The 26,788-nt window shown below is 46.5% G+C and overlaps 1 protein-coding gene across 50 annotated transcripts in view; it reads right to left on the reverse strand.

Moving 5' to 3' along the window:
• Nucleotides 1-740: 740 nt before the first annotated feature.
• SORBS1 (sorbin and SH3 domain containing 1) overlaps nt 741-26,788 on the reverse strand; it is a 291,557-nt gene continuing 265,509 nt past the window's right edge. For 26 of the 50 annotated variants that reach the window (XM_065553231.1, XM_065553237.1, XM_065553251.1 and 23 more), the window contains 3 exons: nt 7,608-7,666; nt 4,733-4,845; nt 741-2,812 (listed from right to left, as the gene is read on the reverse strand). In XM_065553231.1, the coding sequence (XP_065409303.1) occupies nt 2,745-2,812; nt 4,733-4,845; nt 7,608-7,666 (240 nt within the window). In that variant the 3' untranslated portion in view covers nt 741-2,744. Of the gene's footprint in view, nt 2,813-4,732; nt 4,846-7,607; nt 8,036-8,367; nt 8,428-22,906; nt 23,021-24,467; nt 25,221-26,788 lie in introns of all 50 variants that reach the window. The other 24 variants (XM_065553227.1, XM_065553223.1, XM_065553215.1 and 21 more) reach the window with 7 other exon arrangements.

Raw genomic sequence — 26,788 nt, forward strand, 5'->3', positions numbered from 1 at the left:
CGGCACGGGAAGCAGAGCAGCCCGGCCCCAGCCCGCTCTACTCCACCAGCTCCCAGCCGCAGCGCTCCGCTTCTTGAGGGCCGGGGGTAGTCCTTTCCCCAACCCGAGCGACATGGCTGGGGCTGGGGCAAGGGAAGCGGAGTGGGCTGGCGCCGCATCTATCCACTTCCCGCTGCTGGTGAGTGCAAGGGCGATCCTTTCCCCGCACTCACCGGCGGCGGGAAGCGGAGCGCCGCGGCTGGGAGCTGGCGGATAGAGTGGGCTGGGGCCGGGTTGCTCCGCTTCCTGCCGCTGCCGGTGAGTGCAGGCTCACTGGGGGAAGAGGTGGAATGGGGGCGGAGCAGAGGGGAAGGGTAAGAGGCAGGGCAGAGGGAGTTGTCCGGGTCCCCACACCCCCCTAGGGACGGCCCTGCCCCTTGCACTGGGGGCTGGCCGAGGGATAGGGCTGGTCGCCAGGACTGGTGCTGCCACGTATGCAGCACGCAGCTGCCTAGGGCACCATGAAATTTGGGGCAATTTAGTGCTCCAAATTTCATGGTGCCCTATGGATCTGCGTGTGCTGCGTATGCCTAAGGATGACCCTGTTCAAGGCATTTCAGCATTGCAGCGCTGAGCATCACTACGCCTGATTGAAGAGATTAAGGGTCATTTCCAAAAGGCCAAAATTCCACTGACAGTCAATGGCCACACAGCAACTCCCAGTAAACTTCAATAAATAACTTGTACCAGGACCAAAGGAGTAATTCAGCCCTTCAATTTATTGTCAAATCGTCATTCACTGCAATAAGGAACCAAAATCAACACAAAAATAAATTGCGGTTTTTGTGTGTTTATAACTAAAAATGGCAACAGCAACAAAAATAAACCTTTAAATGAGTTGGTTATATACAGTCAATATCATCATGTTACTTTGTTGGCTAGATTAATTAGGTGTGATCCAGTCCTAACAATAGGTCTAAACATTGCTGCAGATAACAAGAATGCAACTCAAAAGCAGAAAATCAAAAACCATAAATAAGATAAGGATTGAAGTTACCCCCACTCCTGCACAAAAATATAATGGTGCTTTGTGTTGTATTTGTATCAGGTTTAGAGTGGATATTTTGTTCTAAAACTCTTCATGTGAACTTACATAGAATTCCTTCATTTAAATAAAAATGAGAAAAAAAAACCCTTTCATAACTGCCTTTTTTCCTCTTTTCATTCAATTTGTTTAAATTATTTTTTCTATACAAGGTAAGTACATTGTCTGTACAAAGTTAAATATACATATTTACAATCATACTTCCAAAGCACTTTTGAGTCTTCTCTTCCGTTGATCTCAGCGAAAGATAAGTGTTTTTAAACCCAGGAGTATGGCTAATTTATCAAAATGTATTGCAAGTCATGCTAACAGTTAGTTAGTTGCAGTTACTGTTAATCAGTTTGTATAAAAGCATCGGCATAAAAATAGGCATTTTCTATTATTAAATATGGCTGATGCCAAAATAGCAATCTTAACTTTTGCTATTTGTAATGGAAATGTAGGAAGCAGTCTGATGCAACTGGTTTTATCTATACTTTTTTCTTTTTGGAACAGAATTTCTATCAAAAAGAGCATTTATTTTTGATTTACAGGCAAGCCGTGTTTTTTCAAAAAAGTACAAATATATGCAGCTGGTAATAGTTATATAAACACAGCTTTACAAATTGGTTTGCCTTGCTAGTTTCATTAGGTGACAGCCTAATCAAGAACCACCACCACCACCAAAAAAAAGCAAGCTCAGTAATATTTTGCTAGCATCTATCCGAATCTCTACGATAGAATACCAGGAAAAAATAAAGTCTTTATTGCAAAGAGTATACTTCAAAATGTGTCCTGTCGTTCAGCGCAACATTTAGGGGGTAAACAGCCATGGGATTTGCAAACAGGATCTGTGCCCCCTAAATTTTCCTTTATTTTTGTTCCATTTTTGTAAAATTTGGGTTGATTCCTCGTGGAAATTGTGACCCTGTTCATTGCTATGCACACAATATGCTCACCCATACACACACACACACACACACACACACACACAAAAACCTGCAGGGGTGGATATTATGAAGCAGAATATTACCAAAGTTGAGGGTTTTTTTTTGGCTGATTGCTCTGGATTAAACTGTCAGTTCAAAGCCCCTGCCCATATGATAGAGTGCTACCTAGTCTAATCACATAAACCGTTCTCTGCCGGCCATGTACGCTAAGGTGCACATCACAAAGAAATAATTAAGAATGAAAGTGGGAGGCAGAGTGAAAATTACCTTGAAGATGGGGGTAATCTCAGAGAAGGCCTCCCTCAGTTATAGAGAGGGAGCAGCTGCAGAACTGCATGTTGCCTCAATGCATTACAGTTCCCATTGCTTTTTCTCTCACACAAGCAAAACCTATCACACACTCTATTCTGCTGCTTCCCCCAACTCTGTCTCAGAGGTAAGTACTCAATGAAAAAGCATGAAAACTAAGCTCTGAGCTCAGAACTCAGAGCTACAAAGGCAGCATTGTAAACTAGAAACTTTGTCTCTTTCCTTCAGCAAACAAGAACAGTAAACCCAGCATCACCCAGATCCAGGCCTGCACATTCAACCCAGAACTGTATCACATAACCACATCCCCATTCCACTTCTCATCTCTCATTTATTACATTAATAAATTCTCTGATTTCAAAGGTCTTTGCTACTTAAATGTTGTCCGTTAAACAATACTAATCAGCAGGTGCATGATTGTTTTAGAGGTACAGCAGTTTCACATAGTTGCCTGGGAAAGTGCCAAACTGTCTTGTTCTCCGAGACGTACCTGTTGGGAAAGAAAATAAGAATGCAATTGAATAAGATGGAGCTACAGGGGAAGGTGACTGGGATTTGAAAGAGAAAGAGCAACCTGTTTTGTTTGTAAGCCAGGCTGGGTACAAATCATTGTTCTTGGCAACGCAAGAGAAGAGGGGTCCTGGTCAAAAATTCTGTTGTTCCTGAATAGAATTAACTGAAATAACTGTCACTAACTGCACTCATTTTGTTTTTTAATTTTAATACAGCAATTGTTAGTGCTGGATTGACAGGGCTGTAGTCTAGGGGCCAGACTGTGATCTTTGCTACATCCATTTAAATCAGCTGAAATCAATGGAGTGGTTTGCCCAGGTGCGATGGAGAGCACAATCTGGGCCTGTGTCCTCAGAATACAATCGGGCCAGGCTTCCATGTGCTTTGAACCCACAGATGGGCCTGATGTCCAAAGAGCTCATCTCCTATTGCATTGTGTATGGCCAGACTTACAAAAGAACTCAGCACCCAGTGTACTTAGCTCTTTGGAAAATCTGGCCTGGGCAGCATACACACAGGTTTCATAGTGTGCCTCAGCCCTGCTCTGGAGGGAAGCCCTGCTAGGAAAGAGATGGGCCCTCAAGCCTCTCAGGGTATGTCTACACTTGGAGCTGTGGGTGTGAGGAGGAGGAGACATAACCACGGCTAGCTCTCGTCGAGATAGCGTGCTAAAACAGAGCACAGCTGCGGCAGCACGAGCAGCTGTCCTGAGTGTGTCTCCATCAGGGGTGCTAGGAAAATACTCAGCTGCTAGTCCCTCCCCCCACTCACACTGCTGCGCTGCACTCCATTTCTAGCACGCTAGCTCAGTGAGAGCTTGGCAGGTATGTATCCTGGAACTGCCAATCACGCCCCAGCTTGACGCGTGCACAAACCCGTGGTCTGTGACCCATTCAGTTCTTGGCATCTCTGCTAAGGCTGCTACCAGGCATGCCAGCTACCATCCCTTTTGGAAATGTGCAGTGCATTGGTGTATTCCTTTTTTCTGCTTAAATGAAGGTCATAATCACCAACTACTCCCCTACTCATCTACCAAACCCTTTCCTTCAAATCCTTCTTTAAAATCAGTTTCTCCCAGCAATCCCCGCTCATTAACACTCCCTTCCTGCTCAGCCCTTCCCCTGGGACTTGGCTGGTTCAAAGCAAGCCCCTGAGCCAGGGGAAGTGTGTATGAAGTGCAGTGCAGCCCTGCAGCACTGTATCAGTGGGGTAGAACAATTAGAAATGGCTGATTTTCTTCCTTCGAGACTTTTCTTTGATGAAAAATGGCCCTTTTAAGAAACTTAATTTTACAAAAAAGCTTTTTTTGTTTGTTTGTTTTTTGTTGTTGTTGTTGGTTTTTTTAACATTTTCTGCTTTCTTTAAAAAAACAGAAATTTCAAATTTTGGAAATTTGATTTTCTAGATTGTAGGGTTATTATTTTATTTATTTATTTTATGTTTATCTCCCCTCAACATATTTCTTTTTCACACACACACCCCTTCCCCAGTTTTCCTTTTGTCACTCTCTGCAACATGTCAAAGCTTCCTCAACTTTGGAAAAATTCCAGAGTGGCTAAAGAAAAACTGAAATTCTGTAATTATTACACCTTTCCAAAACTGGGGAAATTTTGAAAAGTTACAGAGTAGCAAGAGGAAAAATGAGAAAATTAAAAAGTTGGTGGGAAAAGCCCATCTGCCTGGATATCATTCTTGTATTGTTCTCAGTGGAAAAAATATGGGAAGAGAGGAAATTAAAAATGTTTCAAAAATATTTCATGACAATTTTTGGGAAAAAACCCCCAAAACATTGTTCCATTTTGAAGCAATTTCCAAATTTTGACATTTTCCACAATTTATTCCCCATTGTTGATTACCTGTAATAATAATATTAGTACTAAACATATGATGCACTCACCCACAAACCAGCCATCATCGCATTTCTCCATGACATCTACAATATCTCCGTCTCTTAGCTCCAGCTCATCGTTGTTCTGGGGAATATAGCTGTACAGGGCTTGGTAGCTAAGTCTAAAGCCGAGGGAGGGAGGGAGAGAGATGTTACAAATTATACAGTGAACTCTGCTGACATCCAATCACATCCAATCATCCAATACACACTACAGTTTGAAAAGCTACCACATGTCTATTGTATGTCCTATTATGGAGTCCAAAACCAATTGTAAACAACCTGTGCTGCTAAATCAGGGCTAGGCATTGTCACACGAACACAGGAGCAATAGTACAGCTGCACTGCAAGGAGCATCCCAGAGAAGGAACTGGGATTAGGAAGCCACAACTTTCTCTTTGTTCCACTCTTGCTCCCAGGGAGTACTGCTGGTAGAACTAAGACTCCACCATTCCCCACCTCCTCCTAAGTCTGGGTACATCCACTTCTGCCCTGGGCAGAACGGGTGTTCGTTTGCTTGCTCAGGCCTCTAGTCATATTTCATTGCACACTGAGTGTCCTGGCGCTTGACTGAAATGCCTTTGAGACAGGTTCACTTTGTACACTGCAACTGTTTGAAGGAGAGGAGTATAGACAGGAGAAATCAGGGACCAAATTCTGCTGAGATACACACATGCGACTCCACTGCAACCAAGATGGAGCCTGTGGGTTTGGAGATGAAGCTGACTCAAGCCCCTGGAGCTTTGGGTGAAGTTTGGCTCCAGTTCCCAGCCTTGCGGCTCAGCCCTATCTCTCCTTGGGAGTGAAATCAGTGCTGGCGAAAGGTGCCAAACATCCAGCCCTGGAGACTCTAGTCCTCAAGTTCTCCAGAGACTAGGCTAGTGGGAAGCACAAGCTCCGTTGATGCAGCCCCACCAATGGACTTCAATCACAAATGTTTATCAAGGAGTTAGAAAGCAGTTTTGGCTGAGAGTTTCAAAGCCATCTAGGGGATTTAGACACACAGTTCCCATTAATATTAATGGAAGTTATGTTTTTAAATGCCCTAGGCCAGAGGTTCTCAACCTGGTGACGTGTACCTGTAGGGGTACGCAGAGGTCTTCCAGGGGGTACTCCACTCATCTAAAACAGTGTTTCTCAACCTGGAGGTGGCAGCACCCATAGGGTTGCCAACTTTGGTTGGATGAATTCCTGGTGATTTCATCTCATGACATTAATCTTTAATAAAAGATTAATCTTTAATTCCTGGAGACTCCAGGACAATCCTGGAGGGTTGGCAACCCTAGCCCCCAGGGTGGTCATGGGATGGGTTTAGGGGGATCACAAGTGCAGGGCTGGCATTAGGGAGTGGCAAGTAGGGCAACTGCTTGGGGCCCCGCACCACAGGGGGCCCTGCAAAGCTAAGTTACATGCTTCAGCCCCACCACCTAGGGCTCAGGCTTCAGCCAAGGCTCGCAAGTGAAAAACAAGCTCAAGTATCACACTGAAATGTAAGTACAATATTTATATTCCAATCAATTTATTTTATAATTGTATGGTAAAAATGAGAAAGTCAGCAATGTTTCGGTACTAGTGTGCTGTGACACTTTTGTGGTTTTATATCTGATTTTGTAAGCATGTAGTTTTTAAATGAGGTGAAATTTGGGGTATGTAAGACAAATCAGCCTCCTGAAAGGGGAACAGTCGTCTGGAAAGGTTGAGAACTACTGCCCTAGGCAGCTCTGGCAATCTCAGCAGTAGTTGCTAAGCCCAGTCAGTCCTTGGTTTCTCTGTGAACACTGCCAACAAAGGGCCTATTGAGGCCAATGTAAAAATGGCTATATTGTGCTGTGAACAACTAGCCACCTAGGAGCTACTGTGAACCCACCAACTCATTTCCTATGAGCCAGATGGTAGGCACCAATATGGGCTGCATTTGAACCACAGACCTTGAGGAGAAAGTAGCAGGTTACAAAGTCTAATTCCCTGCACTAGAAGTCCCACCAAGAAATGATACTTTCTATGCATTTAGCACCAAATTGTCCACTCTAATTAACCATGTCCCACCCACCATCTGCCTTGTGTCACACTTCTCTTGCCCGCATCCCTCTTTATCTGTGCAACATCTATCTTAGGGGCTGATCCTGCAGTCACTCATTGCTGGGCATGAGGCTTGCTGTCATGAGTCCTACACCCTGTAGGAAGTATATGCAGGAGTGTGACTCTTAATTGTGAGATCTCTCGAGCAGCAGCTGGGAACCTGATTCAGATCCTGTGTATGTATGATAAACTGAACATTTACCCTGTGCTAATTTCCATTATGGTTTGAAGGACTGTATTACTTTACAAGCTTCCTCAAGCACTTCTTTCTGTCTCCATTCATTGGCGTGATGGGCCCGATTCTCGCCGCTTTGCTCCTTGGGTAGTTTTTTACCCCTGTGCAAAGCACTACCCACTCAGGATGCTCGTGCTCCCACTTCTACACAGGTGAAAATGACTTCACAAGGCAGTGAAGAATCAGGCCCTCTGGCCAAAAACTTAGGACACAAGTTTTTCCCTCCATTTGTGTGTAAGAAACAAGGATTCAAGCTGCAGAAAGAGAAGATGTAGTACTGTCCACCCCAAGCATTCAAGAACCTTGAATCAGGGCACCCCAGTCATGTACGAGCAGCGCATTGTGCCCGGTGCTATACAAACACAGGGGTCCTGTTTTCAGGCTTTTCGCTGCAATGACGAGGGCTAGAAACTTCCTTCCTTATTTTTTTAATGAAAGCTGACACTCTTGCATAATCACATGCCTCCAGGGCCTGGAGCTTTAGGAAAAGTACCAAATAATGTCACACTTAACAGCACATGACAGATGCAAACCAGGCCCCTGGGAGAGAGGGCAACCAGAACCACTTACATGTCTCCTGGTGTTTGACTCCTGTCAGGGCTGGCTCCTTGTTGATGTGCTTGAGGTTGCTGAGAAATGATTAGAGATGGTTTATTGTCATTAGAGGCCATCGTGTGGCAAGAGTCAAGAGGTTGAGAAATAGCACTGCAGTAATGAACAGACTTTTCTGCAATGTTTATGATCTCATTGCAAACTGCTTCCTGCGTGGTAGGCAGCATTGACATCCACGGAACACCCATAGAACAGTCAACAAGGAATGGGGGGGAAAGGGAAAAATAGACAGGAAGAGATGGGACATTCCAGATGCAGCACATAAGTCCAGTCAAACAAAAGAGTTGTAGATCCAGGTAAATATCCAGGTAGTGGAGTGCAGAAGGGATCCAGGTGTAAGCATGGAAAAACAGGCAATACAGAAGAATTTGGTACTTAGTTTGAAGCTTTGTTTAAAAAAAACACACAGAAGCATAAGTGGTTGCAGTTAGTCAGCAGTGGCACCATTACAATCGCTACAGTTGGAATATGAGAACGCACACTCCAGTCATGCACTACTCATTTAACTCTAATCCAATACAGACAATGCAATTATACCAATTCCATGTTGACTCTGGTAGCTTTTCTAGATGCTAAATTCTATTTCTCCATTACAAATACAATGATATCTAGATTTTTTGTGACTAAGAAAGCAGCTGGCAACTTTAAATTCTATGAAGGCGTTACTGTCTGTGATAAGAGACGCTACGACTGCATCTGATTGAAACAGTGGCCTTACCACATAGCTCTTTTCAGACTCTGTGAGATCTGGTCCTGCTCTCAGTGAATGGTGAGAAGGCTGTGTGATCACCAAGCAAATTATAAGGAAGACATTTTAGCAGAAGTTACATTGGTCAGAATTAAAATTAAAAAAGGACGCACAGAAAACCAAACAAAACACAAAACCACCCACCGCCACTTGATTCAGACAATAGGATTTTTAAAACAGAGGACATTGGAGAGTATAGCAATGCAATTGCATTGCAGCAGCGTGTGCGCTGCAAAGGGTAATACAATGGCAAAAAAATTAAAGGGTTAGCATAGGCAACTAGAGGAGGAGATGAAAAGATACGAGACAGCTAGAGACACAGATGGCAAACAGCATTGCATTGAATTCCTGTAGGGGAAAAAGACATGGACAGAAGCACAAGTGTCAGACTATCAGACCTTTAGGCCAAAGACCCTAATGAAAAAGGCCATTGCCATTATCTCTGGAAAGGCCCTTGGAGACATTTAGGATCAGGAAAAATGACAGCTCAGCTGCCTCCTAAAGAGTGGGCCAGATCCTCAGCTGGTGTAAATGGATGCAGCTCAGCTGAAGTCACTCCAAGTGCATTGCTGTCATAGGCATGGGCTCTAGGAGTGCGGGGGGTGCTGCAGCACCCCCAGTTTTTGTGCAGGGTCCTGCCCACCACCCTGCGCCCAGGGTCCTGGTGCTGCCAGCCCCGCACCTGGGATCTTGACTCCTGGCTGCAGGACCTGCGCCCAGAGCTCTGTTCTTGGCCCCGTGCCTGGGGGCTCAGCTCTTGGCTGCTGCTGGCCCTGCACCCAGGGCTCTGTTCATGGCCCGCCACCTGGAAGCACACGAGGTCCCCACAGCTGCCAACCCCACACTGGAGGCTCTGCTCCTGGCCTCGCACGCGAGATCCCAGCCTTGGTCCCCTTACCCCTGTCTGCATCCCCCGACCCAGAGCCATGGCCCTGCTCCTGGCCCCAGCTCTGAGGTGTGGGGGAGGGCGCGGACAGGAGTAAGGGGGGAGGTGAGGTAAAAAGTTTGGCATGAGGGCCATTGGCTTTCAGCACCCCCACTGTAAAAAATGTTCCAGCACCACTGGTCGCTGTCACTGCATGGGAGCTACACTGATTGACACTAGGTGAGGGTCTGAGCCATCACATGAATTCTAAGAATGCAGCAGCCTTTCAGAGGGACCAGTGTTTCTGAACAGAGATGGGCCTGGACCCAACCCCAACATCTAAACACGTCCAAGCTTTAGAGCCATTGTGAACACTGCCAGCTAGGTGTATCTTTTCTTCAGCATTGCTCCTTCTCCACCTCCCCCTCACCACTTCTTCATTGGAGAGCCATTCCCATGCCCTAGGTTACTTTCAAGAAAAAGCAGTTTGTTTGGAGAGTCTCAAGGTACAAACAATTGGATGGAACATGAAAAAAATTCCACTACAAATACTTGCATTTACATTGCAATCTTGCATTTTTTACACACTCAAAACTCCTAAGAAAAGCAGTGGACATACTGCCTGTGCAAGGAGTGCAGGACTCGTCCTCCCTAGGGCTATTATTCTAGTTTGCAATACAGATGGGTTGCCTAGGGTAAGTTATGTTGCCACTAGCTGTGAGCTTTCAGTAAAACGTTAGACCCAAATCTTTTTCCAGAGGGTCCATTTCACTCTTTCCCCATATTTTTTGTTCATTTCCGTGCACCCTCTGCACTGCTGAGTTCTCCAAAGGCCTTGGTGTGCTGGCAGCTCAGGAGAAAGGCTGCTCACGGCATTTCCAGACAGAGTGAAGGGAGGAAATAAAGAACTTAATGGATGGCAGGAGATTTCCAGCTTGAGTTTGGACACTCAAGAGACTCAGCTAGTTCAGAGGAGCATAGCGGGGCTAACTTCAGCCATGGGGTAGCTCCCTTGAAGTTTCTGTGAACATGAGTTCCAATCTTCTGGAGGTTCCCCCACTGTTACATCAAAGACTAAAGTATCCTCTCCCAGTTCCTTCATCTTAAGGTCCCTGACCAGTACGCCCACCCAACCGCAATGCAGCCAGAAATCTCCTCTAGTCAATCTGGCTCTCTGGGGATTAATAATTACTCCTGAATCATTTTGCTCAGAAACTATTTGTTCTGACTTTGTATAGAAAATAGAAAGTGATTGGGATGGGCTTACCACAATGTAATTAGAGCTCATAGCATTTATTGGGTAGTCTGAAATTGTTACAGGACTTTTGGAAGTCATTCCTACATGGCCACCGTCAATACTGAAAGGCTAATAGGATGATTACAAAGTCAAAATCAGTATTTTGCAAAGGAACTCGATATAATACATCAAAGGCACTGAAATCCCAGTTAACTGAGGAGGGAAAAGCTGATTTTCATGGCTATGGTACACAGCATCTACACATAAGAATTATGGTTTGATTCAGGAAAACTTAGGCTGTCCCATCTGTGACACTGTGCAGTCTATATGGTTTTATAAAAATTTAATAAGTGAATATAATGTAACTGAAATGTGCATCATGCAAAAGGTCTCTTGTAAGGTATCACTGCAAGGCTTATGATCTACTGAGTGTGATCATCCTATTTGCACAAATGTACCACTCTTGTATCTGAAACTAAAAATATAAAATATAACTCTGAGGGCCTATTGTAATTATGTAAAGTGTGGGCCATTAATGGTGATTTGGAGTCTTGATGACTCTCATTAACCAGGATCATTGTCTGCAGATGGCTGTGTTTTACTTGTAAGTCTTCCTGTATATGTGTGTGCTGGCAAGTGGATAATGAAGTCTTACAGTGACATGTGATCATGTCACCTGAACTGGAATCCATCTTTAACCTGGTGCTTTTCCAGTGAAGGGGGTGGAAACCCAGAGAGAGACAAAGGATTCCCGCCTTATGCAAAAGATATATAAAGGGGTGGAACAGAACAAAGAGGGAGAGAAGAGTCATCATGAAGAATCCCCTAGCTACCACCTAAGCTGGAACAAGAGCTGTACCAGGAGAAAGAATTGTGCCCAGGCCTGGAAGGTGTCCAGTTTGAGGAAAAAACTTACTGAAGCTTCTCTGAGGGTGAGATTATCTGTATTCAGTTTGATTAGACATAGATTTGTGCATTTTGTTTTGTTCTGCTTGGTGACTTGCTTTGTTCTGTCTGTTACTACTTGGAACCACTTAAATCCTACTTTTGTATTTAATAAAATCACTTTTTACTCATTAATTAACGCAGAGTATGTATTAATACCTGGGGCAGCAAACAACAGTGCAAATCTCTCTATCATTGTTATAGAGGGCGAACAATTTACGAGTTTATCCTGTACATGCTTTATACAGGGTAAAACAGATTTGTGTTTAGACCCCATTGGGAGTTGGGCATCTCAGTGCTAAAGACAAGCACACTTCTGTGAGCTGTTTTCAGGTAAACCTGCAGTTTTGGGGCAAGTAATTCAGACCCTGGGTCTTTGTTGGAGCAGACGGGAGTGTCTGGCTCAGCAAGACAGGGTGCTGGAGTCCTGAGCTGGCAGGGAAAACAGAAGCAGAGGTTGTCTTGGCACATCAGTTGGCAGCTCCCAGGGGGGTTTCTGTGATCCAACCCATTACACCATCCTAATATATTCCTTGCTGGAAATGCCCCTTAAGACCATAAGATAGTAAGGCCCATGTAAATAGGCACACTTCCCATGGACTCACAGGGAGCTGCACTGGCGCATATATATATAGTGTAAACATCTGGCTCGTCTCTCACCATGCACTTTCAGTATCTGCTCATTCATCCCTCCATAGCAAAGGCCTGGTGAAATTAGTGGGCATCTGTTCCTTGACTTCAATAGGACTTGGGCCAAAATTGGAGGTGATGAGCTGGACCTAACTCAGGATTTGCCCAGCGTGGCCCATAGGGGTGCAGCTGGGAATAATGTGATGAGAAGGAGAAAAGGGAAATGTGGGCTGAACTGCAGGGAGAACCAGTGGATTGTGGGATAATCTCCTAATGGTAGGAATGGAAACCCCAATCCTCTGCGATAGTAAAACCAGATAGGCACAAGCCTGGGCAATATAGGGTAAGGAACCATCCCCAGCTGGCAGGCAGTGCGGGAGGGAAGAGAATGAGGCGACCTATAAGGTAGAGATTCCAAGGCCAGAAGGGACCCTTGTGACCATCTCATCTGGACCCCCTGAGTAACACAGGCCAGAGACCTGCTGCACATAATACCTAGAACAGAGCTCTTAGGAAAACATCCAATCTTGAGTTAAAAATGGTCACTGATGGAAAATCCACCATGGTCCTTGGGAAATTGTTCCAATGGTTAATTACCCTCACTATTAAAAATTTACACTTTATTTCCAATCTGAATTTGTCTAGCTTCAACTTCCAGACATTGGATTGTGTTAGACCTTTCTCTGCTAGATGGAAAATTCCATTATTAAATATTTGTTCCCCATGTAGATATTTATAGACTGTAATCTAGCCATTCCTTAACCTCCTCTGTGTTAAGCTAAATAAATTGAGCTCCCTGAGACTATCACTACAAGACATATTTTCTAATCCTTTAATCATTCTCGTGGCTCTTCTCTGAAACCTCTCCAATTCATCAACATCCTTCTTGAATTGTGGGCACCAGATCTTTTCATCTCTACTTTCCGGAGGGGTGGGGGGAGAAGGGGAATATATATATGATCACATTGCTTCTCCAACAAATGACCCTGCCAGCGTGGTTTTGTATTCAAATGATCAACATTTTTTAAAAAGAAAAAAAGATTTTGTAGAACAAAAATATCAATAAATTGGGGATGGGGGGGGAGCGTTTAAATATAGCATGTACACATGGGTAGAGGGGCTTTCACTGGCACATTCAAATGTTGTAATTGCCCTCTAAATGAACAGACACACATACTCAGAGGGCAGGCTGAGGTATCTGATCATATGATGCATAAATTTAAAGCTGTAAAACAGAGGGATCCCTGGAGAAATTAATCCACCACCTCCACTGGTGTTTAATTAAACAAAGCTCTATAAGTAACATACCGTACAAAACCCATCAAGGCCACAGATTTACAATAATGCTCAGTGCTAAATCCTCACCTTAGCAAATCACTTAAACATATGCTTAATTTCCATTGACTTCAATGGCACTAAGGTGCTTTGCTGAATAGAGAGAAACTTAAGCACATGCTTAACATAAAGTTAAGTTATACGAACATTAACTATTTAGTCATATGGCCATAGCCTGCCTTGTTCCCCATGTCACAGACATGAGTAATGAGACAGCTTTGTAATGATACCAGAATAAATCTGCACAATTTAATAGTCCAGGCACCCACTGAGATAGGGTTTTCCTGTTAGAAAAAAGATCATGAGTGGGATTTTCCAAAGTGCTCAACACTGGCCTACCTCTTTTCCCATTGTCTTTTTATGGGGAGGATGTTTACCCATCATCCTGAAAAGTATAATGCATGGACTGAAGGTGGCCCAGTGGGCTAAACACTGTTATGTGGCCACCTTACTTTCCCATCCACACATTCATGTCCCTCAGTCTGCACATTCCCTTGTATGACTGATGGACAGATTTTATTTTACAATTGTTATTCGTCCCTTATAGTGGGCCTGGAAATATTAGACCCGGGACTGATTGAGGAATGTAGTTTTATGATTGAGCCTTGGGGGCACTCCCAGATAATTAATACATATGAATAAGATGGATATATTTGTAGTGTATATGGGTATATATGTATGAAAGGTAAGTGGGGAAGTGGGATATCAGGAGGAAATACAAGGAGGAGGGTACAACAGGGGAGGCCTCCTGATTCATACTGAGAGAGGGCAATCAGCTAGTTATCTTAGGTGCCTGTACACGAATACAAGAAGCCTGGGAAACAAACAGGAAGAATTGGAAGTCCTGGCACAGTCAAGGAACTATGACGTGATTGGAATAACAGAGACTTGATAGGGTAACTCACATGACTGGAGCACTGTCATAAACTGTTCAGGAAGGACAGGTGAGGGAGAAAAGGTGGAGGAGTTGCACTGTATGTAAGAGAGCGGTATGATTACTCAGAGATCCAGTATGAAACTGGAGAAAAGCCTGTTGAGAGTCTTTGGGTTAAGTTTAGAGGCGAGAGCAACAAGGGTGATGTCGTAGTGGGCATCTGCTATAGACCACCAGACCAGAAGGATGAGGTAGATAAGGCTTTTTTCGGACAATAACAGAAGTTTCCAGATCACAGGCCCTGGTTCTCATGGAGGACTTCAATCACCCTGACATTTGCTGGGAGAGCAATACAGCAGTGCACAGACAATCCAGGAAGTTTTTGGAGAGTGTTGGGGACAACTTCCTGGTGCAAGTGCTGGAGGAACCAACTATGGGCCATGTTCCTCTTGACCTGCTGTTCACAAACAGGGAAGACTTGGTAGGGGAAGTAGAAGCAGGTGGCAACCTGGGCAGCAGTGACCATGAGATGGTCAAGTTCAGGATCCTGACAAAAGGAAGAAAGGAGAGCAGCAGAATATGGACCCTGGACTTCAGAAAAGCAGACTTTGATTCCCTCAGCGAACTGATGGGCAGGACCCCCTGGGAGGCTAATATGAGGGGGAAAGGAGTGCAGGAGAACTGGCAGTATTTTAAAGAAGCCTTATTGAGGGTGCAGAAACAAACCATCTCGATGTGCAGAAAGAATAGCAAATATGGCAGGTGACCAGCTTGGCTTAACAGAGAAATCTTCGGTGAGCTTAAACACAAAAAGGAAGCTTACAAGAAGTGGAAACTTGGACAGATGACTAGGGAGGAATATAAAAATATTGCTCGAGCATACAGGGGTGTAACCAGGAAGGCCAAAGCATAATTGGTTGCAGCTAGCAAGGGATGTGAAGGGTAACAAGAAGGGTTTCTACAGGTATGTTAGCAACAATGAGGTGCAGGGAAAGTGAGGGACCCTTACTGAATGGGGAAGGCAACCTAATGACAGATGATGTGGAAAAATCTGAAGTACTCAATGCTTTTTTTGCCTTGGTCTTCACAGACAAGGTCAGTTTCCAGTCTCAGACTGCTGCACTGGGCAGCACAGTATAGGGAGGAGGTGAGCAGCCCTCAGTGGTGAAAGAACCGTTTAAGGACTATTTAGAAAAGCTGGACATGCACAAGTCCATGGGGCCGGATGCAATGCATCCGAGGGTGCTTAGGGAGTTTGCTGATGTGATTGCAGAGCAATTGGCCATTATCTTGGAAAACTCGTGGCGATCAGGGGAGGTCCCGGACGATTGGAAAAAGGCAAATATAGTGCCCATCTTTAAAAAAGGGAGGAAGAAGAATTGGGGGAAATACAGACCGGTCAGCCTCACCTCAGTTCCCGGAAAAATCATGGAACAGGTCCTAAAAGAATCTATTTTGAAGCACTTGGAGGAGAGGAAGGTGATCAGGAACAGTCAACATGGATTCACCAAGGGCAAGTCATGCCTGACCAACCTGATTGCCTTCTATGATGAGATAACTGGCTCTGTGGATATGGGGAAAGTGGTGGACGTGATATACCTTAACTTTAGCAAAGCTTTTGACACAGTCTGCCACAGTATTCTTGCCAGCAAGTTAAAAAAGTATGGATTGGATGAATGGACTATAAGGTAGATAGAAAGCTGGCTAGATCATCGGGCTCAACTGGTAGTGATCAACGGCTCGATGTCTAGTTGGCTGTCAGTATCAAGCAGAGTGCCTCAGGGCTCAGTCCTGAGGCTGGTTTTGTTCAACATCTTCAGTAATGATCTGGATGATGGGATGGATTGCACCCTCAGCAAGTTTGTGGATGACACTAAGCTGTGGGGAGAGGTAGATACACTGGAGGGAAGAAATAGGGTCCAGAGTGATTTAGACAAACTGGAGGATTGGGCTAAAAGAAATCTGATGAGGTTCAACAAGGACAAGTGCAGAAACCACGATTTGAGGACTTCAATAACTCAGGCATAGGTTAGGGGTTTGTTACAGGAGTGGGTGGGTGAGATTCTGTGACCTGCGTTGTGCAGGAGGTCAGACTAGATGATCATTATGGTCCCTTCTGACCTTAAAGTCTATGAGACTCCAATGCACTGCTACAGGCTGGGTACCGACTGGCTAAGCGGCAGTTCTGTAGAAAAGGACCTGGGGATTACAGTGGACAAGAAGCTGGATACGAGTCAACAGTGTACCCTTGTTGCCAAGAAGGCTAATGGTATATTGGGCTGCAGTATTGCCAGGAGATCGAGGGAAGTGATTATTCCCCTCTATTCAGCACTGGTGAGGCTGCATCTGGAGTATTTTGTCCAGATTTGGGTCCCCCACTACAGAAAGGATGTGGACAAACTGGAGAGAGTGCAGCGGAGGGCAACGAAAATGATTAGGGGGCTGGGGCACATGACTTATGAGGAGAGGCTGAGGGAACTGGGTTTATTTAGTCTGCAGAAGAGAAGAGTGAGGGGGGATTTGATAGCAGCCTTCAACTACCTGAAGGGGGGTTCCAAAGAGGATGGAGCTAGGTTGTTCTCAGTGGTGGCAGATGACAGAGCAAGGAGCAATGGTCTCATGTTGAAGTGGGGGAGGTCTAGACTGGATATTAGGAAACACTATTTCACTAGGAGGGCGGGGAAGCACTGGATTGGGTTACCTAGGGAGGTGGTGGAATCTCCATCCTTAGAGGTTTTTAAAGCCTGGCTTGACAAAGCCCTGTCAGGGATCATTTAGTTGGGGTTGCTCCTGCTTTGAGCAGGGGGTTGGACTAGATGACCTCCTGACCACCACCAGCAACACACTGGTGACCCAAGACCGCTGATCTGATAAGTAAGCTAGCTGTCCTCTGTAGGAATCGCGATTTAACATCTAGGGAACCCTCTTAGCCCCTCCCTGCAAATCCCCACATAGCGTAATAAAGTATGGATGTGCAATAAGGGTAACCTATAACATGAATAAACAGTACTGCGCAGGGCTGGGGCAGCACACAGAGGGAAACACACACACGCAGGGGATTGTAATTTTATGTAGAATTTGGCCCATTTTAATGTATTGAGTTAGTACTAGAGATAGGAGTGAATCAGAACCCCAGTCCAAACAGCCCCACATGTGAGAGGGTCTGATATCTGGAACAAAACTTGGCTTTGAATTTCACAATTAGAGCTGCTCTCTAGAATGAGCTCAATTGGGATTGCAAACTGAAAAACACCCACAAACACTGAGGATGAGCAGTGTCGAAACTGAGGTCCAAACCTGGATCTGAATTCTGTAGCTCAGTTTAATTTCTGCTAAGAGCTTGTCTATATGAGGAAATATACCATCGTTACTATTGGTATAACTCCCACTTGTGGACACTGATCCAGAACAACAGTGGCCTTTTTTCAGTTTTGCTTACGTCACTTTTATAATTATACCAGCATAGGAACGCTGGAACATTTCCCCATGTGGACAAGACTTAGTGCTTTTAGCATTCAGTTAAAAATAATAGACGGCCAGATTTGGAAACTGGCCCATGAGTTGGTGCCTACAATTCTGCTCATGCAAACAGTGTCTCCACAAGCCATTCAGGGATATCTATGGGATATCTATTTGTACATACAAATGTGCTAACGGCACCCTAAATAACTGCCTACAAACTCAGAGGGCAGGTTGAAGCCTCTCATAATTTAATGCATAATGTTAACTTGATCCTCACAATGCTGTAGTTGTCATGGCATATGGAATAAAAATGTTGGCCTGATAAGCCCCCGAAAAGGACATCAAAGCAGGGCACAAAATCATAAATAAAACACCATCAGTTCAGCGTTTAGTCTGAAAGTGCATCTTTAGGATTATCATTTTGTGATCACGTCCTGTTCTCTCTCTCTTTCTCTCGCATACTAATGTGCAAACCACACACACCTGTCCCTTGGGTATGGTGAATTGGAGCACCCGCCCCAGACCCCGCGCTTTGTGGGGGCCCGTAGGTGGGGAGGTGAAGCGGAAGGTGAGCAGGCGAGCAGAGTGAGGAGGCGAATGGGGAGGCGAGCGGGGACACCATGTGAGGAGGAGCCCCCTTACCAGAACCACCCCTCTCTCCCCTGCGCCTCCTGCCCACTGGCAGGTCCCACCAATCAGCGCCTCTCCAGGATCAACTGTTTCTCAGTATCAGGAGGCGCTGTGGGGGAGGAGCAAGGGTGCAGCACACTCGGGGGACAGGGCAGAACTGGGAGGGGAAGAAGAGGTGAGGCGGGAAGAAGCAGGGTGGGGTTGGGACCTTGGGGGAAGGGGTGGAGTGGGGGCAGGGCCTGGGCGGAGCCAGGGGGAGCACCCCTCAGCAGATAGGCGCTGAGTTTCTAATGTCCCAGGTCCCGCACCTCCTTAGGGACAGCCCTGCACACACACACACACACACCCCTACCTCCCAGTAGGGATGAGTGAATTAAATGCTAGGAGAAAACAAACCCACAAGTAAATTGCAAATTTTGATTTTTTTAAATCTGAACTAGAAACAAACCCACCCTTGGGGTCAGGTACTTGGAATCTCAATCAAAATGGTAAATTCTGGGGCATGGGACTGGGAAGGTGGCTGTTCAATGAACATTTGCCCATTCAAAGCCGTTGTCCCTAGGGGAAATGGGGACAGAGGTGAGCAAAGGGCAAATCGCAGGCTTAACTCCATACTTCACCCTCAGAGAGCAGCTGATGATCAGGGAAATGACTAAAAATGGCAACAGGTATCCAGATTCATCCTCCATCCACGAATTCCGGAACAAATTGGCACACTTTACTGGTGAAAACAACCAGCACCCCACACTAGCCTTTGCAAAGTGTGTGCTTTCTCCTTCATATATTGCCAGCCAGTGGAACTGAGCTGGAAGTATACTGATGTGTAAACAGACTAGAATACCTCTTACTCCTTTTGGGGAAATAGAGAGGAGGGGGTATCAGCAGTTCAGTGCTGACACTGAGTTGTTTCTGTTACAAAAGTATTAACACTGGCTCCTTTGGTAGTGTTTGTAGGGAATTTGGGTGTTCGTGGGTTCCACAGAACCAGCTGAAACACCAGGCTGGACATTAGCAGCTATGCCAGAAACACTCTCCCCTCAACACAAAGCAATCAAGCCAATAATCACAGAATTAGCCACCCACTGTCCTACAGATGTGAGTCAGATCCAAAACTCTGGATGCAAACATGTACAAACCCCATGCCCCTAATTTTGGGCCACTTGAAATCTGATCCTGAAGTTTACAAGGGCCCCCTACCTTTCCAATGTGCTGAGCCAGAACTCCAAGTCCTAACAGGTCCTAACACCTTTAGGTGTTCCCACTCCAGATTTGAACGCTGCAGCCTGAGCCCATCTTTACTGGCCCATACCAGAAAAAGGTGGTTAGTAACTTTTGGAAGCAAATAAAAAACAACCTCTGCAGAACCATCTTCTTGATACATTACATCCCTCTTACTTTAGACACGGATTAAAATTTACTGGGGTCCTGGGCACAAAGAACATTTTAGCCCCCCACACTGAGCCACATGGCCCCACCCCCTGCTCCTCCTCTTCCCCCCCCAAGGCCCTGGCCAGGCTGGAAGTGGGAGCCAGACTGTAGTAATAGCTTCCCAGGGAGCCTCGGCCACCTACCCTGGGTGGCGCACCCTGGGGAGCAGGGACATGGACTGGGGGTTACTCTTGGGCAGGCTGGCCCCCTGCCCAGGGCAGGTAGAGGGTCTGGGGCTCCCCACAGCTCACAGGCACCAGCTTCTTCCAGCTTCTGGGGGTGCTCAACCCCCTGCTTCGCCCCAGGCCCCACCCTCTTCCCCCAAGCCCCCACCCCCGCCTCTTCCTGCCCCTGCTTCACCGCCACCCCGCTTCTTCCCCCCCAGTTCCACCCCCTCCCCAAGTGCTCCCCGTCCCCGCTCCTCCCTCTCCCCATAGCGCCTCCTGCATGCTGCGGAATAGCTGATTGCAGCGGGTGGGAGGCACTTGGGGGGGTTGGGGAGTGGGGGCTGGCTGGTGGTTACAAAGCACCCACTAATTTTTTTCCCTCCAGCTGGAGCACCCATGGAGTCGGCGCCTATGCCACAGTGACCCGGGCTCCCTGGGCAGCTCTTAAGTGATCCACAATCTCAGTATCTCTCCTTCTCTGGCTCTGGAGGGGTTTAACACTGCGGGTCCCTTGCTTAAATCAAGATCAAGGCTTCATGTCATGAGACTACACAGACATCACGAACACAGAATAAACGATGGCCTCTACTCCAAAGACCGCCAAACATTCTTAAAAGCCAACACAAGTGAACGTGATGGATGCTAGGAGGGTAGTGAGAGGGACTCTTGTAGTTACCAAGCTTAACAGGTGGGTCCCAAATCAGGTATGTTTTTATAAATAGCTTTGTTAGAGTTCCCTATCAAACCAGATCCCCTGGATTCCCTCAAGGCCCCACCCCAGGAACAAGTGACCCTGGGCTTGCTGCCCATTATTTTTAGTGTGTTTTATTTATTTTCCTCTTCTGTACAGACTCTCTTCACTAGGGTCCCTTAACCAATATCATTAGTTCCTATATCTTCAGCCCTCTCAAACCGTGGGCCAGTCCCTCAGGGTGTGTACTCCCCATCTCTTTGCTGCTATGCAGGGCCCAGGATGGGTTCATGAGGCATAGGGAGTCCACTGATCAGTTACAGAATGCCTGCTTTGATGTCCCCACCTGTGAGGGTGCCAGTGGGGCCTGCCTGTTACCTAACTCCCTACTTAGGCTGCCTGTCACTAGGGACTTCCTTATTGCTATTGAGCGTATGTGGAAGATGCTCAGATACCGCAGTGATGGACAGCAGGACAAACCCCTAAGGTAGCAAGCTAGACAACTCCCCCACCCAGGAGTCAATCTCCCAGCCCCACAAAAGCACTCCCAGAGTCGGGAAATGCTGAAACCCAAGTGGCTCCTCACACTTGTTGAGCTGCTGAGAGGGAATATGGAGCTACCGGGGCCATGGTCCCAAAAGCCTGGCATCACAGAAAGGAGGGGACAGAGGTCATCTCCATTACCAGTTGCAGTTAGCAGCAAGAAGTACCTCTAGCAGAACAGCCCCTTTGCACTGCACAGAATGCCCCTCACAGGTAACAGTCAGAGCTGCTGCCTCGCAGGAAAACAAAGCCTCCTGTGAACCCCATAGACTCAGCCCCGTGATGGGAGAGGGAACCAGAAGCTAGTCTGGCTCACACATCACCAGCAGACCAAGTGCTCTTGGTTACACATGGGCAATCTAATGAAGGCAATGGGGTTAGGGCTGTGTGGGGCTCACCTGGGGGCAGGACCCGAAGGTGATAGGGAACAGGGAGATGTGGCTGCATATGGGTCACCTGAGGGTGTGACCTGAAGGTGACGGGACAGTTGGGGTGGGGACTACACAGAGGTCAGGATGTGGCCTATCAAATCATTCCTGCTGGTGCTGCTACGAGGCTGGGAAAACCTTAGCACGACTCCCAGCTCCTGGGGAGTTTGAGGCATTTGTGTCACTGAGACGATGAGTGAGTACAGGACCCTGTGAGGTGGGTTTGACAGTCACACACCAGAACAGAGCTGTGCAGTGAGTCACCGTTTGCCGGTGCTGTCATGGGGAGCTGCAAAGTCCTGCTCAGTGGTGGCACCGGGAGGGAGCTTGAGCCCCTGACAGAGAATACCGAGCAGGGAAGGAGAAAGGAAAGCCCTTGCAAAGGCTCCTCCCAGCCCAGATGCTGCTTGTCCTCATCCCCTGCATGAGCACCTTGTGCCCAGATGAGGTGCCGGTGCCAGGGCATGGCTGAGCACTGCCACAAAGAGGCAGACTGTGGTTGCTGATGGAGATCACAGCTTCCAGCAAACCCAGGGTAGCAAGTTTGGGGACCTGCGGGGGGAATCTGAGACCCAAGTCTCCAGGAGAACAATGGGGAGAGCCCGGGTGATGGGAGGAAGTCTGGGGTGAGGGGAGGAGACTCAGTAGGGGGGAGCAGGGGAAGAGGGCTCCATGTGGGGGCTATAGAGGGGGGGAATTTGGGCACCCTATCTACCACAACTGGCCAGGGGTGGAGCCTCAGGGGGGAGGGGAAGAGCCGGGGGCAAGGCCAGAGTTCCGGCGCTCCTGAGGGGGCCCATAAATTGGCTGGGGTTCCTGGGCAAGGGCCCCATTGGCCCATGTGGTAATCCACCACTGCTCTTACTAATTAGGCTACTGATCCCTCCAGGGACTGACCACAGCAATTCCAACTGAAGTTCACCATAGCTATAGGCACTCAGGATCTGACAGGATCAAATATGTCTTAAGCTAACACTTCGGAGGAATTTAGGGCCAGATCCTCAGCTGGTGTAAATCATCTTAGTTCCATTGACTTCAACAAAGCTACACTGACATACAGCCACTGAAGATTTCACCCACCCCGCATATTCCATCATTTCCACGGTGTCTGGAACTAACTTTAAATGACCCTTTAACAGGCTCACCATATTAAAGTCAGCAGATGTACTTCACCTGTGAAATCAACATATGGACAAGCAACCACATAACAAACTAATGACAATAGCATGGAAACAGTTCCAAGCCATTGAATAATTATCAGCAATAATGGTTACCTGGGGCATTCTGACCCTGCGTGTAAATCTAGGAGGTGGTTGTATTGTGACAGCAGAGGAAGAAAGTGCAGAGGAAGAGAGAAGAGCAGATGAAGAGAATGAAGTGTCTGCAGTCTTTTAAAGGAAAGAAAAGTTGGTCAGCTAAATGCATGATTTCTTATCAGAATCACTGCTATCATCTTTTGTGATAATAGCATCCTTTATATATACACACTTAAATTTGGTGCACACATTTGGTGCAAACATAACTCCATGCAAGAGACAACACACCTTCCTAGCTTATCCTTCTTTGCTTACAACTTGACTGTATTTTAAAAATGTGCAGAATGTTAAGCTTAGGTAATGGCTGCTGGCAATACATAACGATGATAAACTATATCCTTTTGTAAAGCTTAGATACAATTTTGGTGAAGACCCTGGTTAATTTCATATTAAAAAAATATAATTTGGTAGCATGGAACACAATCTCAGAAGGCATTTTTCCCTCCCTTATTTAATTCTGGCCCAGATTTTATGTTGCATCAAGATCATCTTGATACAGCAAAGGGGAAAGGAGCCAGTTCCAGGCATCTGATTCTGAAGCTGCCAAAGCCACAGCCTGGGTGTAAACAAGAACAACCTAGGGGGCTACTGTAACTTACTCCAGCTGGTTATGGTCTCCAAGGGACCATAAATCAGTCGAGATTTGGCACAGCGGGGTCTGTTGGGGGGTGTTGAAGCCAACTATGCCACCTCCTGCTAGCTGAGAGCTCCCCTAAGATTCCTCTATTCTTTTCACAGAGCACAGCTTGCTCTTCAGCAAGAAGTGTATATATAATTTTAAATAACTGACTCACTCTTGGGAGAAAACACTACTGGCTTTAATTCTTATTTACACTAAGGTCCTTTTAGCCCACTCTGGCAGTGTAAAGGGGTCTTACAGTGGGTGTTAGTGACATTTACATAAAGGGTAAATGAGAATCAGGCCCACTGAGTGTATTACAAGAAAAAATGACTCCTGCACTTTAACTAGCTGGCTATGCGAATACACAGACCCGGGTTAGAGGTTCACACCACCTCAGGCTCCATTAGGTTCACCTGCCTTCATTTTTATGAACGAGAACAGCATAGGTGCTCTCTCTAGCTAGGATGAAATTTATACTTCAGGGCATAAACTGATCACCAGCTAGGGTGAGGAAGGAATTCCCTGTAGTCCATTGTTTTTGTACAGGGAGGTGAATTGCATGGAGGCTGCAATATACCTTCCTCTGACACATCTAGTAATGACCACTGATTGGGCCAAGATAGTAGACTAGACGAGGCTTTGGAATATTTGTCAAGGCAATTCCTACTTTCATGACTATTCTCCACTAACTCTTTCTACAGCCTTGCTGAATCCACTTCTAGGCCATTTTAGCCCCTTGCATGCAGGAGACAGTATTGCTAACAGCCACTAGCTAGCTATAGTCCATAAAGGGATAGACAACAGCTACTGGCTCTGTGTGGCCAGCTGAGCAATAAGGATTTGAACACACAAGTAAGCGTAGGGTTTCAGAATAGCATAAACATGCAGGAGAAGTACCTTGTTTGCTCCGCTTCGAATCTCTCTCGGTTCACCTTTCCTTGTGCCTCTTTTCTCAGCATTATTTCCCTCCCCAGTAGTGATTAGCTCCTGACATAATTGGCTTTCCCCAAAGGAAGCAAAGGGTTTCTTTTCTGGGCTCATATTCTTGTCTAGATTTGATGTTTTCAAGCAACCCTCCACAGAGATCTCGGGCATGGGATTAAAGCCTTTGTCTGTCTCCTTCCAACCCTCTCTCTCACTGTTTCTGCTGCCTTCTCTATTATTTTGGACCTTGGTTTGGTTGCCAATGACATCACTGAGCTCGGAGAGGAAGCTCTCGGGTCTCCCAACAACTGAGTGAGGGGTCTGACAGCTGCTCAGGTTGGGGGAAGGGCAGCCAACAAACTTTTCTTCGCTTTGCGGAGTGGTGTGACTGAAAGTGTGAGCAGAGGACAGTGTCCTGGAGGAGAAAGATGGCAGTGGCGATATAATGGACCGTGGCGTGGAGGAGCCCGAAAGGTTAGAATGGTGAAGGCTAACAGAGGGGGAGGGGCTGGCTGCAGCTGAGGGTGTGAGATAGTCGATGGGACAGAGACAGCCTTCGGGGAGAGGAGGCAATGGAGGGGTTATGACAGGAGTACTGCTAGGAGACATTCCCACAGTCAGGGAAATCCACTCGGCCGTGATCGCCTGCACCTCTGGAGACAGAGCATGGCGTGGGAAAGGGAAAGGTGGAGGAGTTGATGTATGGAGCAGCTCAGAGCCAGGAGACTTAAAAGGAAAGAAAAGGAAAAAAGATAGAAATAAGACAAATGACAAGGAAAAGTACAAAATTCTCAAACACAAGTGAAGGCAGTGGGGAAATGAAGAGTGAGTGCAGGAAAGCAGGCGACACAGCATGGAGGATAAACGCTCGCTGGGGGCTTCATGCAGACTGCGAACCCTTACTCACACTGAGTAGTACCTTGCCGCTCAGTGACGGAGCCATGGGGCTGCTGAAGAGCCAGCACTGCTACAAGGCAGGGAGCATCCCGGGAGTTGGCTCTTTGATTTTAAAGCAAGTTCTAGGTTTATGAAGCTGGAACAAAGATGGGTTGAACTCTGCCCTTGTCTAGGGGTGCAGGGCTCTTGGGCATGACAGGCCTAGAGCTTTCCCCGATCATATGTGCGCACCAGCCATGCTTTGCAGGAAACAAGAATGAAAGGAAGAAAACAACCGCTTTTACTGAGAGAATTAACAAAACTGCTGAAAAAACAAAGAAAGGGTGCGTACAGGCTTCCAAACCAAGGGAAAAGCTGGCAGCAAGGTGGCAGCAGGCATGCCATGGCAACATAGGATGTGCCAGGCCCACACACACTGAAGCTAAGTTGAGATTCATTTTTTCAGGGAACCCCAAGAAAGCAAGCACGGTCTCCTCTTCGCTCAATGGCCAGGAACAGAAATACCTGCTAATAAGACCGCTAAAGGAAGACAAGGACAGAGACACTGACTGTGGCCCTGAAATTTGCAATCCTTCCCTAATCTCTGTTGCATGCCCCAACTTCCTGACTCTCCTCCCCCAGCATTACTCACTGAAGGGTCTTGTTGTGTATGTTGAACAGAACCAGCTAACACCTTTCCTTCCCTCCCTCACCCGCACCTGCACATACCTCATGTATGTCCTCAACTTTAAAGCAAAAATGTTTGCAGGCACAGGGTGAAGTGTATCAAAGGCTATAGAGCCCCACAGTCAGTCCTAGATCTGAGATTGCCACTACAAACAGGACAAACTGCAATCCCAAACTGCCACCGGCCGCTGTCTCTGTGGTGGATTTAATTCACCGTTTTTTGGTTTCAATTGGATTTTACACCTGTTTTAAAGGCAGTTTTGCGCTCCTAATGGGGCCAGACTGGCAGGCCCTAGAGACTCAAGCCTTCCATTTTGCTACTGACCATGTACAGCATGATCAATGGTAACTCAGGCCTCTGACACACTGTCCTGCCCAGCTGTCTCAGCCCTAAGCTGGAGTTGCTACATGGAGGGATAATTTAGGCCCTGATCTAAATCCTACTGAAGTGGATGGAAGGACTGCCACTGACCCCTTTGTCTCAATGCCCTTTTAATCAAACAGGATGCTCATCGCAGTGATAGTTTGACTTGTGTAGGCACCGGTCTCAAACTGGACCAAAGTCACTGACTTATCCCTGCAAAGGCACTGAAATTCACTCAACTTGCCATCCTTGCCAACCTAGCCAAGGTTCAATCTGTGATCAGAGATGAAATGCTTTTTGTCCTGTCCCCAGTCCTCCCAGCCACCCAGTCTTTCTGGTAAGTGAAGTGTAACCCCTTCAGATCAGT

This window comes from Chrysemys picta, chromosome 7 (assembly GCF_011386835.1).
Source record: "Chrysemys picta bellii isolate R12L10 chromosome 7, ASM1138683v2, whole genome shotgun sequence".
Taxonomy (NCBI): domain Eukaryota; kingdom Metazoa; phylum Chordata; order Testudines; family Emydidae; genus Chrysemys; species Chrysemys picta.